Source organism: Semicossyphus pulcher, unplaced genomic scaffold, assembly GCF_022749685.1.
Source record: "Semicossyphus pulcher isolate SPU_LCO1_2020_fin unplaced genomic scaffold, fSemPul1.0.p SCAF_9, whole genome shotgun sequence".
In the NCBI taxonomy this organism is placed as follows: Eukaryota; Metazoa; Chordata; class Actinopteri; order Labriformes; family Labridae; genus Semicossyphus; species Semicossyphus pulcher.
Window position 1 is genome coordinate 15,215,092 of NW_027211770.1, and position 13,898 is coordinate 15,228,989.

At 41.2% G+C, this 13,898-nt stretch overlaps 1 protein-coding gene across 1 annotated transcript; it reads left to right on the forward strand.

Annotated features, from left to right (window-relative positions):
* The first annotated feature begins 2,239 nt into the window (after positions 1-2,239).
* tcea3 (transcription elongation factor A (SII), 3) lies at positions 2,240-9,347 on the forward strand. Its single transcript, XM_069655692.1, has 21 exons — positions 2,240-2,498; positions 3,313-3,375; positions 3,526-3,631; positions 3,743-3,848; positions 4,509-5,033; positions 5,079-5,240; positions 5,517-5,606; positions 5,706-5,774; positions 5,863-5,964; positions 6,091-6,168; positions 6,358-6,417; positions 6,579-6,650; positions 6,774-6,842; positions 6,937-6,999; positions 7,099-7,173; positions 7,932-8,092; positions 8,167-8,222; positions 8,330-8,485; positions 8,594-8,740; positions 8,864-8,935; positions 9,024-9,347. Exons 1-21 carry the CDS (start codon positions 2,430-2,432, stop codon positions 9,030-9,032), a joined length of 2,310 nt encoding a protein of 769 aa, XP_069511793.1. The 5' UTR covers positions 2,240-2,429; the 3' UTR covers positions 9,033-9,347.
* The last annotated feature ends 4,551 nt before the right edge of the window (positions 9,348-13,898 follow it).

The window sequence follows — 13,898 nt, forward strand, 5'->3', positions numbered from 1 at the left end:
CGTGGACGTCACACATGCGACACTGTCTAGATATCTGGGAAGTGGGCTCCTGCAATTAAAGTCTATCGCCATAGGTGCCGCCAAAGAGATTATAACTTGAATATTTTAATATCAACAATGGATAAAATACTTATTCTAATGCAAAAGGGCGTGGCAACTTTGTAGTTCCCTTCAGCTCTACAGAGCCTTTTAGAGTCTTTCAGCTCCTTGTTTCGGCTGTAAGGCCCCCTACTTTACTATTTTGTTTGACTCCCGCAAAATGTTTCTGATGAGTTTAGTACAGTTGTGGCTTTTTTACATCAACAAATTTGCTTAATCATTTACCTCTGAGATGCTCCTGTCTGACCGTATAGATGCAGGGAAAATTTTATAACTCTTAAAATTTTGTGAATCTGTCTCATTTTGGGTTTGAGCTGGTGGTACAACATGTACACAGAGATCTTTTCCTAAGTATGAGGAGATCAGACAGTTTGTTTAGTCTGAGCGTTCAGTCTGAGAATGGGGTTAGAGGTTGCAAAAGGGGGGGGGAGCAGCTCTTCATCCTCTGCTTTTCCTTTCCTTAGCCCCGAGTGGAAGGGTTTAAAACAAAGAGTTAAAGGATGTACATCTTGATAACCTGCTCTTCCTCTTGGCCTGCTTCCTCTCTTACCTCACAGCGACCTGCCCCACTTCTCCAGTTGGCCGGCACTCTCTCTACCTGCCAGACGCTCTGCAGCCTCCGGGGGGGACGAGGATCTACGCTCAGCCTGTTGTGTAAGAGCGGAGTAAAGAGATAATACTCTTTGCTCAAGACGGGCTTTCAGACTTTCACCTGCCGTCATTAACACAGTTATCTTCAAATCCCTTAACGGCAAACATCAGTGCCACACTGTGCTCAGAGCTGGTCCACATTTTAAATCTGAACGCACTCTATTATAGAAACTTTACCTTCAGGGCAGACATTGAAGCTTTCCAGCCAGTGTTGCTCTGTAATTATATACAATTATGTTAGAGAGCATTCTGTCTACATAAACTGTGTCCATGTAAACTGTTGGGTACCTTTCTAGACACAATTAAAACCTCTCATCCTCTGATATTCGATCTAACTTCAAAAACAAACTGTCGCTCCTTGCATCTACCATGCCTTCTCTCTCTCCCCACAGCCGCGGAGACATCCGGCAGCAGGGATGTCTCCGAGGTCTGGCCTGCAGCGGGGCTCGGTTCCCGGTGGACTGTGGGAGTAATTGCCTGCATGGATCCAGTTCTGGGAGCGTGTTTCCCCTTGCAAGAGGCTTCCTATGAAAACAGTCTGTAAGTGATTGCTTCCAAGAAGTTGTCAGAGATAATATATAAGCACATTTTTACAAGGATACCCAGGACCGTGTAGAAGGCACTTCCTCGAGTTTTCTTTCTTCTGTGGATGTTTGTTTAACTGACCTCAGCTGGTTCACTGTGTACGCATCAAGAGTCAAAGCAGGACTGTGAGCAGGACAGGATCGAGACATTTCAAATACTATAATTATAGTTCAATATTAGCTGATCACTTCAAACGTCTTTGAATCTCTTGGAAAAACATCTCTTGAACTCTAAACATTCATGCATTGACAACACAAACAGGTTCCTTGGAAAGAGAAAGAAGAAGCTCAGTCTGTTATCTTGTGCAAAAACCTGATCTTTTTATTTAAAGGAGTAAATGGTAGCAAACAGAAGCCATGTGCAAAGTGAATTGCCCTGAGAGGAGCTGATCTGTAGGCCTGTGAAGTTCTGTGAGCATGCAGACTAACATCACAGCGCCCTCTGGTGGAAAACACGTAAAACAAATACAGGAACAGATTTTTTTTAAATCAAACTTTTTGTAAATTGAAGTAAAAATCTTTCCTGATGTTCCCTTCACATTTCCACATCGGCTACATGTCGAAATATTTGATATTGATTGTCGTCCAGAGCTGAAGCTAAGAGTGAGGTCATAAACATGTAGTAACCTATGATGCATTCAGTGTCAGGCTGATTTTTAAGGCAAAGCAGCGATGAAAGCAGCTGCTGGTACTTGTGCAAATGTTTGATGTCGTGTATGTAGACTGTAGAGAAATACACAACACGGAATTAGTTGTAAGATAGAAAAAAAAGCTGAAGTCAGCGATTGGCTGCCTGAAAAGTACAAATGAGGAAGTATTCACAGTTTTTGGCGCTTTAAAACAGCTTTAAATGAACGACATTGGGGTATGTTAGATACGTGTGTTGCCCCATGCGTCTACTTGAGCGTCTATATTTAGTTGTTGTCATGTGTGGAGCAGGTCAGCTGGGATCCTGCAGCAGGACACGCCTCTGGGCTGAATGGAGCGCGCCGTGCGTAAAGTCCGACCTGCACACTTTTTTAATGCTACATTTCGCGGTTTTTATAGGCATCTAATCGACATTATCGATCCGTTCTTCGTCGAGTAAATGCAGCGATGACGCGAGAGGAAGATCTCATCCGGATTGCCAAAAAACTGGACAAGATGGTGTCTAGAAATAACACGGTGAGTCCATATTTTGACACCCACAGGTGGCGCGTTGTCCTGCTACCTCGTGCTGTGCAGAAGGCCCGTGAACGCCTCTTGTATAAAAAGAAACGGTTCCCTCCAGATTTACGCTAAAGATACGTTTGTTTTGCGTTGAACGTGTGTATTTAGAGAGTGTGCAGAGCTGTAACATGAAGCTGACGGTGCTGTGCAAATGATCAACAGGTGTTTGGCGCCTGTTTGCACACATTTCGCTGGCGGGACGTTTCTGTCTCTGAGTCTGCAGCGAGATGTGGATCAAGTTTTGTAAAAGTTATCGACAAGTTTTCGTGAGAGTTGCTGGTTGCCGTGTTGAATTTGTTCAGTAACTCATGCAACAGAAAGTAAACAACGCGGCCAAGGTCGAGTGTGTGTATGTGTGCGTGTATTTTGTGTGTTTGTGTGGGTGTGTTGTGACTGACTGCAAACAGGACGTTGTTCCATGGCGCTCGTGCACAGTTGAACAGTTACAGCAGACGTTAGTGTAGTAGGCAAAAGGCTACAAACTGTGAAAACTACTACGACACAGAATAAAGCAAATAAACTAAAATGCTCCAATGCCCCTTGTATTGTATTCTTTGAATCTGTGGAGTCAGTATTTAATTATTTATGTAAAACCAGAAGTGAAACTAGTGCTTACTTATCGGTATCTGTTCTTGAAATGCTCACATTCGCATCTGAGCTGAACTTGAAACGGTCATTACACATTTACGAATAAACTAAACTAATAAACGAACGAATAAAATACATTTTTTTTAGGCTGAAAGTCTAAATAACGGTGGCTGTTTTGCAGGAGGGCGCCTTGGACCTGCTGAGAGAACTGAAAGGTTTCAATATGACTCTCAAACTGCTCCAGGTAATCTCAAGCTTTTTTATCATAGATTTATTTATCAGTGTACAGCTAAAACTTTTCCCTTTAATCAAATAATTTATTAGAAACATTGCACGAACACCAGCACACCAGACACATGCATGAGGCGTACATTTCTGTGTACGTTTGTTTTAGGAAACCAGGATCGGCATGTCTGTGAACGGCATCAGGAAGCACTGCACAGACGAGGAAGTCATTGCTCTGGCAAAGGTCCTCATTAAAGACTGGAAAAGACTTCTGGGTACTCCTTTATGACATGATGCATGATTTACATACGTACAGGATTTACTGTGCTGTTCCACTGTGATTTGTGCAATACATAAATACATCAGTGAATGATTTGCTCCCACAGACGCTGGCAAATCTCAGTCTGAGAAACCAGCGGAAATGAAGAACGGTTTGGACTCCGGAAAAACTGCAGCGTCTCCACACAGCTCGCCTTCTGAGACACAGAGCAGGTGAGTGTCTTATTCACAGGTCACATGACATTTAACACACGAGCAGAGATGTTAAGAAATAAAGAACTGGTCAGGACGAGCACACCACATCTACAAATTCAGTGAAACACTGAAATATTTGTCATTTACGCCCCGATGCAGGACACTGAACACACCATATGGGAACACGTTCAGTCGTGTATCTATTATCTAAGTTACTGCATGTGTCTACAGATACCTGCCTTGAACAAAAAGCTCAACAACAGCTCTTTGAGGCGTTCAAGAAATTCAAAGGTGAAAGAAAATTGTCATGAGTAATAACCACAGACTGCCCGGAGGATTACACTGTAGCAGCAAAATGAATATTTGTTTCAGGATGGTGTTTTTGTGCCACTGGAGCTGTTACTTTTTCACCTATTTGTCATTTAAGTAGTCTTGCATCATCATTTTGTTTTGAAGAAGTGTAATTTTCTTCCCACTGATGGCAGGACCTGCGTCATTCTTACATGCAGTATTTTTCTAAAAGCAAAAATACATATATCTCTCTGGAGTGAGCGGTTAATGATCAGTCAAGAGTCCAAACAAATACAATATCAAGCAGCAAGGACAACATTTAATGATTAAAGTACGGAGAATCAACAGTAAAACTGTAAAAGAACTACTTCCCTTTGTTTCTGTTAGCCACAGGAGACTGGATGTCAAACCGAAACAGGACGCAGATCCTGACAAAAAGCACTCTGATAAAAACAGAAAAGAAAAACATGACGACGAACACAAAAACAAAAAGAGGCACGCAGATGACCTTGGCGATGAGAAGCACCTGGAGGAGCCCCAAACTGAGAAACACCAACAAGAAATCAGAAGAGAGAAGCATTTAGAAGAACCCAAAAAACACAGACCTGCAGAACACGTCCAGGAGGAGATCGATAACAAGAAACAGAAGCACGGACAAGACCTGCAGAGTGACAAACACAAGCCAGAACTGAGGAGAGAACGGCCGCTTGAAGAACCAAAGAAGATGAGACTCATTGACGAAGTAAAAAAGGAGAAACGAACAGAGGAGGCGAAAAAGCAGAGCTACACGGACGACGTGAAGAAGGACAAACACAGAGAAGAAAACAGACAGGAGAGGCCGATAAACACGCTGCACAGAGAGAGGCCGCTGCCTGAGAAGCCTGCAGATGTTCACAAACCGTTATTTGAAAGGTGAGAGGGGAGCTGGCTCCAAAACTGATTTATAAAACAAAAAAAAAACACCCATCAGAGCTTCAGATTGATGATTTATTTCAGGAGAGGTGTGTTGGACAGCAGCATCCTGTACCCTACCCGGTTCCCCTCTCCTCCTCGGCCTGCTCGGCCTGCTCGGCCTCTGCTGCCGATCAAACGCCCGTCTGTGGAAGTGAAAAAAGAGAGGTCAGGACTCCTGCACCGTCTGAGCTGCAGAGCATGTCAGCCTGAAACAACCCCGCATGAAATAAGCCACTCATACGCACTGACATTTGTTCCTACAGTTTAATAACCCGACTCACGGCCTAACAGGAAACCTCGGGTGCATGCTGCGCGCTGTGATGGGTCAGTCAGGTGTGTCTTTATTTCAAGGAGTTTGTATTTAGCTTGAACAACATGCTACATCATCTTGGACTCTCGAGTTGCAGCGCTCTGACCTGCACTGTTGTGACATTTGTTCAGGAAGGACAGTAAAGACTCCAGACCTCCTCGTCCTCCTCAACCCGCCTCTCCCCCGCCGAAGCGTCCTTCACTGGAAGTAAAGAAGGAGAGGTCAGACGTGCTCTGCCGCATGATTTGGAAGTGATTTTTTTAGTTTAGTGCATGGATGTGTGAGATTTTCTCTCAAACAAGTGTTGATTCTCATATCAGGAAAGTCCCACCCGATCCAAACGCCCCCATCGCTCCTCTTCCTTTTCACCTTCATCCTCCTCCTCCAAGGTCAGCGTCTGCATGCCCACTGCACATGAATAAACATTCAGTCTCATCATGAGGGGATTCAGCTAAATTCAAAGTTCTTTTGATCTAGAAAAGAACCTCCGGACCCCAACGCTCCTCTTCCTCCTCTTCCTCTTCACCTTCACCCCCCGCCTCCTGCCAAGCGTCCCTCTCTGGATGGGAAGAAGGAGAGGTCTGGATCATTCTCCTTACAGACTGCATGTAGTCACTGCCTGGGATTATTTTGGAAAATGAAGCTGTGGTTTCATTTGGAGTTTTTCTTCTCTGCATTGAATCCTTGTGTTGTTTGCCACATCAGGAAGGAGTCATCAGACTCTAAACCTCCTCCGCAGAAGAAGACGTCAGATCGGGAGGAAAAGATTGTGAAGAAAGACAGGTCCGGGATCTGGAAGTTATTCTGTCTCTCATTCATCCGTGAAAAATGACTTTACTGTTGTCTTAGAGGTTCAGTGACCTCAGACTGTAATATCTGTATTTTGTTTGTTTTGAACAAAATATTGTGTCAGTATGAGACAGTGAGACCGTGTGTAGGCCTGTTACGAGAGTTCATGTTTTCTGTCTGCAGGAAAGACTCATCAGACAGCAAAGTGCCAAAAAAACACTCAGATGAAGCCAAGAGAGAAAGGTTGGCGAGGCATGAGTGTGAAAATGTTTGTTAGGCTGTCGGTGTGACACACGGCGGTTGTGTGGTCCCGACTTAAGCTTTTTCCGTGCATGGAGAGTTTTCCATTTATTACTTTTACCGTCCTGTGAGTGGAGAAACAAACAAATGTTTCCTTTTGTCAGGAAAGATTCATCAGAATCTAAACCTCCGCCTGCGAAAAAGCCCAGTGTGGACACCAAAAAAGAAAAACACAGGTGTGCAGGAGCAGGAAATTAAAGTCCACCTTACATTACATTTTTATGTTTGCAGCTTTGTGTCCGAGAGTGTACTTTTCTTATTGAACACTTACCTGTAAGAAAAATTCTCTTTTGTTGCAGGAAAGACTCCTGCGACTCAAAGTCTGGCCAACCTGTGAAACGTCCGTCGACTGACTCCAAACCTGACAGGTAGGACTGGTATGCAATGATTTCAATCACAGTCACACCAGGAAATTAAAAATTAAAAAAACATTGACTGAAAGTGTCATCACACCTGCCGTAGGCGCGAATCCACTGATTCAAAGAAAAGCAGCTCACCACCAGCAAAGAAGCTAACAGCTGAGAGGTAAATGAAAATGAATTTATGGGGTTATTTTTCATCAAAGTTTCACAGGTTGGTTTCAATAGAAATCCTGACGATCATGTGACTGACTTTGTTTTATAGGAGAGAGTCTCACGGCTCCAAGACCTCTCAGCCTGGACCTCCACAGAGGAAACCCTCTACTGACAGCTTTGAAAGGTTTCCATGTCTTTTTTTTTCTCACAATATTCAAGCCATTGTAAGTTTATTACGATGTTACGCTGATGATACTCATGTTTATTTTATATTTATTCTCGCTGAAGTGTACTTCTTTTAAGTAGGGAGGGACAGTTTCTAAAATACAAAATCAATCAATCATTAATAAAAATAGCACACAAGTCTCCAGTTCAAAGCTTTCATGAGCTTAACAGAGAGATTTAGCATCTTTTAGGTCAATGTTTTTCATTGAACGGACTTCAACCTTACAGTTTGGTTCAGTCTCACTGCTTTTAACAGCCTAATTTCCAGCACCAGACATAACATATTGGCTGAAAAACTCAGCTAAACAGCTAAACCCACAGCATGCTAGCTGACCAGTACCAGACATCAAAGTTAGCGACTAGCTAAGAGCTAAACCTTCCAACTTTTAACCAGTAAAGACTGTATAATGTTCTTAGATTCACCTGATGGCAAAAGGACTCAAAATATCTGATTAAATCTTTTTTTTGCTGGATATGTTAATTTGTTTGCTAACACGTTAGCCATATAATCTTTTAAATGTAAATAGGGGAAAAATTTAAGAAGAAGATTTATTGTTTAAAATAAGGTTTCACAAAATCGAATGCTGCTTCATAAAAAAAGATCACTAGTTAAAATCCCAGGCTCCGTTTGAAACAGGGTGACTGAGGTCAAATCAGACGAAACACACCAAATGTGACATTTTTCTCTCTGATTGTTTTGATGCGTCTTCTCTGCAGAAAGGGAAAGATGGACACCCCTAAAACCCCCACCACCCCCACCAGCCCCATGTCTCCCAGCTTCAGTTCTCCTGGGGGGCCGCTGCCCCCTCACCTCGCTACCGGAGAGACCATCAGAGACAAGTGCATCGAGATGCTGGCAGCTGCCCTGCGCACAGACAGTGAGGCTAAGACTGCACTTCATCCCAAACTACAGTCGTGAATATGCACTAAATGTTTACTCTGCTCTTCACAGACGACTTCAAAGATTTTGGAACCAACTGTGACAGCATGGCTGCAGAGATCGAAGATCATATCCTTCAGTTTGATTGTTTGTCGTTATAGTGATCTGTAGTTCATTCAGTGAAGATGTCTCTTTGGACATTGTTGCTGTGATCTCCCTTGACTGCACGGTCGCACATATCTACCAGGAGATCAAGGCCACTGATATGAAATATAAGAACAGAGTCCGCAGCCGCATCAGCAACCTGAAGGACCCAAAGAACCCCGGGCTTCGCAGGAACGTCCTTGCAGGAAGCATTGAATTAAGCCGCATCGCCAGCATGTCTGCAGAGGTACACAGCCCTGCAGCTGCATGCTTAAAATGTACTAATAAAGCAATTTAACTCGCAGTACTTCACTCACTCTCTGCTCCTTCTTTGCACATCTGTGTCTCTCTGCAGGAGATGGCGAGCGACGAGCTGAAACAGCTGAGGAACGTTCTCACCCAGGAGGCCATCAGGGAACACCAAATGGCCAAAACTGGAGGCACCACCACCGACCTGCTGCAGTGCGGCAAGTGCAAGAAGAAGAACTGCACCTACAACCAGGTAAACACACACACACATGAACAGACATCAAGTTTTAATAAAGTGAAACAAAGCATTTTTGCTCTGTAATTTTCAGCTTTCCACTTACAAAACCTCCGGGGTGTGTTTGTGTGTGTGTTTCAGGTGCAGACACGCAGTGCTGATGAGCCCATGACCACATTTTGTCTGTGTAATGAGTGTGGTAACCGCTGGAAGGTAAGTCCGTCCCTGGCTTTAATTTCAATGATTCACAAACAAAAATCTCTTCTGTAATACTTTTGTTTTCTTTCACTCTTGTTTTCAGTTCTGCTGATGCCTTCCAGGTGACACCAGGTTTTATTTCTTTCTGACCTTATTGAACTGCTTCTTTTTTTTTAATGGGGGGAGGGGTTATAAATTATTGCAGCTTGTGATTTAAAGAGAAAAAAAACAATTTTTACTTGAATTTTTCAGATTTGTAAGCATGTGCTAATAATCAGGGTTTGCTTTCTTTGACATAGAAGACTGAGCATGAGTGTTAGCTTGATGTTGGAACAACGATTATGGTGCTGCCACTACCCAGTTAATATGCTGTGTCGTGTTACAGCTGTTCACTCTGTATATACCAATAAAACTGCAAAAACCTTTAGTATGACGGTTTTTTAAAATCATGTTTAATAAAAAATCTTAACAATCAGTCTTACTCAGAGTAATTTCCTACATTATCACCATTGTGAATGTCTTGTGGCGCACAATATGCTGATGTATGCCTTAAAGATCTTTATATTATTAGTATCTTGTTCTTTAAAGTGATTTCAATGAACACATACAGGCTGACTGAACTGAAGAAGGAAAATATAATTTCGTTTTTCTGTTGCAACACTGAAAACGTGCAGTAGATGGCAACAATTCATCATCACTCAAAACACAGCAGCATCACTTCCTGCTATTCAATTCTTCTCTCTTCAGGTTACCAAACAAATCAGATGCTTGCTCGTTACTTTCAGCCCAACAGGCTGGTGTAGCCGAGGGGAGGAGCTGCTGAAAGACTAATGTGACAATATTAAAAACATTCATCAAAACAAACCTTTTGCCTGAACATTACTGGATTTGGAAGATGAGAATCATATTTTCACAAATTCTCCATCAGCTCTGTTTTTCTGCTGCACACATTACGTGCCACATATAAATATACATTAGGAGGTAATGTGAGAAATGTGGTCTGTACTTCAGAGGAACTGCTAGAGAGGGAAAAGCTTCCCGGCCGCCCTCTGGCTGAGTTTTCACCATCTGGTTTCCTGTGAGTCGAAACCACATTCATTTACTTCTTCTGCATCATTTCCAGCATTAGAAGTCTTCTGTTTGTGTGCAGGCTGAGCTCAGGGAGCATCACGATCACTCAGTTGTTCTACACTAGTGCCTTAATAATCATCCCCCTTTCATCACAAAATCTAGAAGCAAGCCACAAAATGTCACCTTAAATTTAGCAGATAAACATGAATATATATAAAAAAGAAATCAATTAACCAGCGCTTCAGCTTTTGATTCTCACACAAGCAAGAACATTAAACAATCTGTGCAAAGGCCAAAAACTTCTCTCTGTAATTAATTGCTAATGGATTATGCAACATAATTTGCCATATTTTTATGCAAGCTGCTCAGCAGTGTGACCTCTGTGTCCCTGACAGCTGGTGAGCAGAGGCATGTGAAATGTAAAAGCTGTGGAAATAGTAACACTCACTGTACAATAACACGTACTACACTTAAAATGAATAATACTCAAAAACAAAAAAACAACACAAAAACTGTAAAATCTTGCAAAAGGTAACTTGCAGATTGAAGTCTGATTTAAGTGGGGTTTTTTTCCCCATGTTTTCATTAAAATTATAATTCAGCCTTATCAGCTTTTCCAACAGTGGTCATAAACAACGTGTACAAAACGTGTCTACTGTTATGTCAATTGATCGTATTCACAGAGCAGCCATTTTCCTCTGACATCATGCTTAGGGTGGTAAGATCAAATATATAATGTTGTACTTGTGTTCTAGGTTGGATGTTGTAGCTAATCTGACAAATCATTATCATTTTACTGCTTCCCAATTGCTCAGCTTCTGAGACAACGTGAAGTTAAAATCAGGATGGACATAAGGCCATATTTTAGGATAGAAAAATATATATAACTATTAGCTAACAATAGACAACACCTTAGCTTAGTTTGCGTTCAACCACCCTAGTTAACATTACCGTTTGGTAGTGTTACATGATATCAGAGGCCTTATTTTTTTTGCTAACAGTAATGTTAGCAAGAAATAGACTTAACATCTACCCTATATTATCTACTTTTTCGGAACGCTTAGATTTTAGCATAGCCTACCTAGTTATCAAGCTAATGTGCTAACTATGCCAGAGCTAACAGTAATATTAGCTAAGAAGTTACACCTATTCTATTGTATAGCGTAACAACACCTAAGGTTAGCATTAAACCACCCTCATTAACATTACCATTGGATAGTGTTACATGACACACACATCTATTCTATATTATCTAGCTTTTTGGAAGGCTTAAATGTTAGCCTACCTAGTTAGCAAGCTAATGTGCTAACGCTGCCAGGGAGGACAGTAATATTAGCTGGGAATTTACACCTTTTCTATTGTATTGCATAACAACACCCAAGGTTAGCATTCAACACCAGTTAACATTACTATCTGGTAGTGTCACATGATATCAGAGGCCTTAATTTTTTTGCTAACAGTAATGTTAGCAAGAAATAGGCAATACATCTATCCTATGTTATATAGCTTTTTTAAAAGGCTTAAATGTGCTAACCTTATTTATACAGTCTGTGGTGCTAACGCTGCCAGAGCTAACAGTTATATTAGCTCGGAATTTACGCCTTTTCTATTGTATCGCGTAAAACTAATATGCTGCAGCTAACAGTTAGTTTAGTTAGGCTGTGGTTAATGCTAACATGAGCTGCTGTCTAACGTTAGCTAATAAGTTATCAATTAGCTGTTTAACTTGAAATATGGTACTTCCAGATTTTGACCATCCATTGTCTTTCAGTTGCTGATCAATCACAAAGCAGTACAATGATAACGATTGGTCACATTATCTTCATTCATACAATAAGAACACATCAATACAACATAATAACAGCATTTGTGCTCCTCACTCAGAGCATAACATCAGAGCAAAATGGCCACCGTTCGAATATGGTGAATGTTGGATGTTGTAGCTTGGGGGTTATCAGTCTGATGGGATCACCACAACAAGAGATGACATTTAAAAGAGCACAACCTTGTATTTACAGACATGTATAGAAAATAAACAAGTGTGCTCGTCTGTGTAAACTGAATTCAAATGGGTTTTTAGATGAATAAAAATCCATGTATGCAGATGATTTGTTAATTTTGTTTTTGCGGATTTTAAAAACTTTTAACATCTTAAAATGAAGATTGAATTTGATTTCCTCATAAATACATTTGTGCTTATTATTATGTTACTATACTCAGTGTATACTAAATAATATTTAGTGTTAATTTGGCTCACTCTAGTTTATTCCTGACTCTGTTCTTTGTGTTGACGTAGTGTTTGATTGAATTAGTGATGTGCGGGATGTCTTACAGTTCTATTTACTGCATCACGACACACGTGTTTGGTTGTGTTTATTTTCTGAAGTGACCTATAACATGGATCCGTACATGTGTTGGAGTGACATGCCATGTCAAGTAAATCAAACATACACGCTGTAAACCCAGTGTACATCTTTCCATCTCCAGAGAACATGTGTGCCATCCATCACTGACAGCCACATACAGGCATCAGCCAATCACAGAGCTGGATCTGCTTCAAAACAAGCAGACCTCAGGAGTCAAAGCGACTGTCAGTCAGAATCAATTTATTTCACTACTCTGCAGAACGTTGGGGCTCAATCACATCTCTGTCTTAGAGAAACAGGCATCACAAGAATGTTTCAACATTATCACAGCAGTCAGTCACGTTTGTAGGTTAAATGCTGCATAATGAGGTCTACTGACTCTATTAACACCATCACACCTCTTGTTATCATTTGGTTTACACAGCTGATAATAATGTTGGTAATCTTGAAAGATTAATGTCTTCAGGACTTGTAGAAATCTTTGTCTGAAATGTAGAGTCTGTAACTGCTCAGTCTCCTGTTTTTGCTGCATGCAGCCTCTATAAATGGAACTAAATGAGACTTGGTAGCATGCAGTGCCGTCTACAGAACAGGAACATAACCAGTCAGGCAATCAGACGAAATTAACACTTTACCCTCCAATTATAAATGTGCTTTGAACCATATAAAGGTTTGGTAAAGAACAAAAGTGGACTATGGTAGATCATTTCTCTCATATTGATGAAGAAAAAGAAAAAATCAATAAGTATAATAATATAATACTTTAGCTTAATGCTAACATTAACATGCTAACAATCACATGAAAACATGTGGATGTTATGCTGGAGTAGTGCTTACAATTTTAGTTTAGCATGTTAGCGGGTAACATTTGCCAATTAAGATTTTTAATAAAGGATTGTTAAGTCACCATCTATCGCCGAATGAGGAACACAGTGGTGATTGAGCCCACTGATGAAAGCCTTTGCAATCGCCATATATAGTATTATTACAGACTGGGTGTCTGTGGTGGCATTTGCGGAAAAAAATCACAAGCGGCGCCCAGTTAGTGACGCGTTTTCCATCAGCCAGCAGTGGCTGGTCTGCCAGAGAGGATAGGCGGAGCTAAGCGGCTGCTTTTCCGGTCTGTGCAAGTGTTGTGAGTGAACAGTAATCTACTATGGCTGAATAAACAAAGAAAAGATCGATGACTACAGATACAACTTCAACAATAAGTGAAAATCCAAAGAAAAAGAAACAAATTCGACGCTCAGATGAAGGCAAACAGTTTAAAAAGGAAAGCGACCGTCAGCGAGGAAAATCAAGAGTTACAACCGTAACAAAGTACCGTAGATGTCTGGTTATCTGGGATGTATGCGCCCACAATAGCCTTTTATTGCCATAGGGTGCCGCCAAATAGAACAAAGCTGAGAACTTCAAGATTATCAGTTTAAGCATAAAGTGTTGATGGGAATCTCGACTAATTTTTTTGCCACTAGCATAGCTAAAAAATAAATAGACTCAAAGGCACTTTACATGATTAAATTTAAAAAACTAAAGAAAAA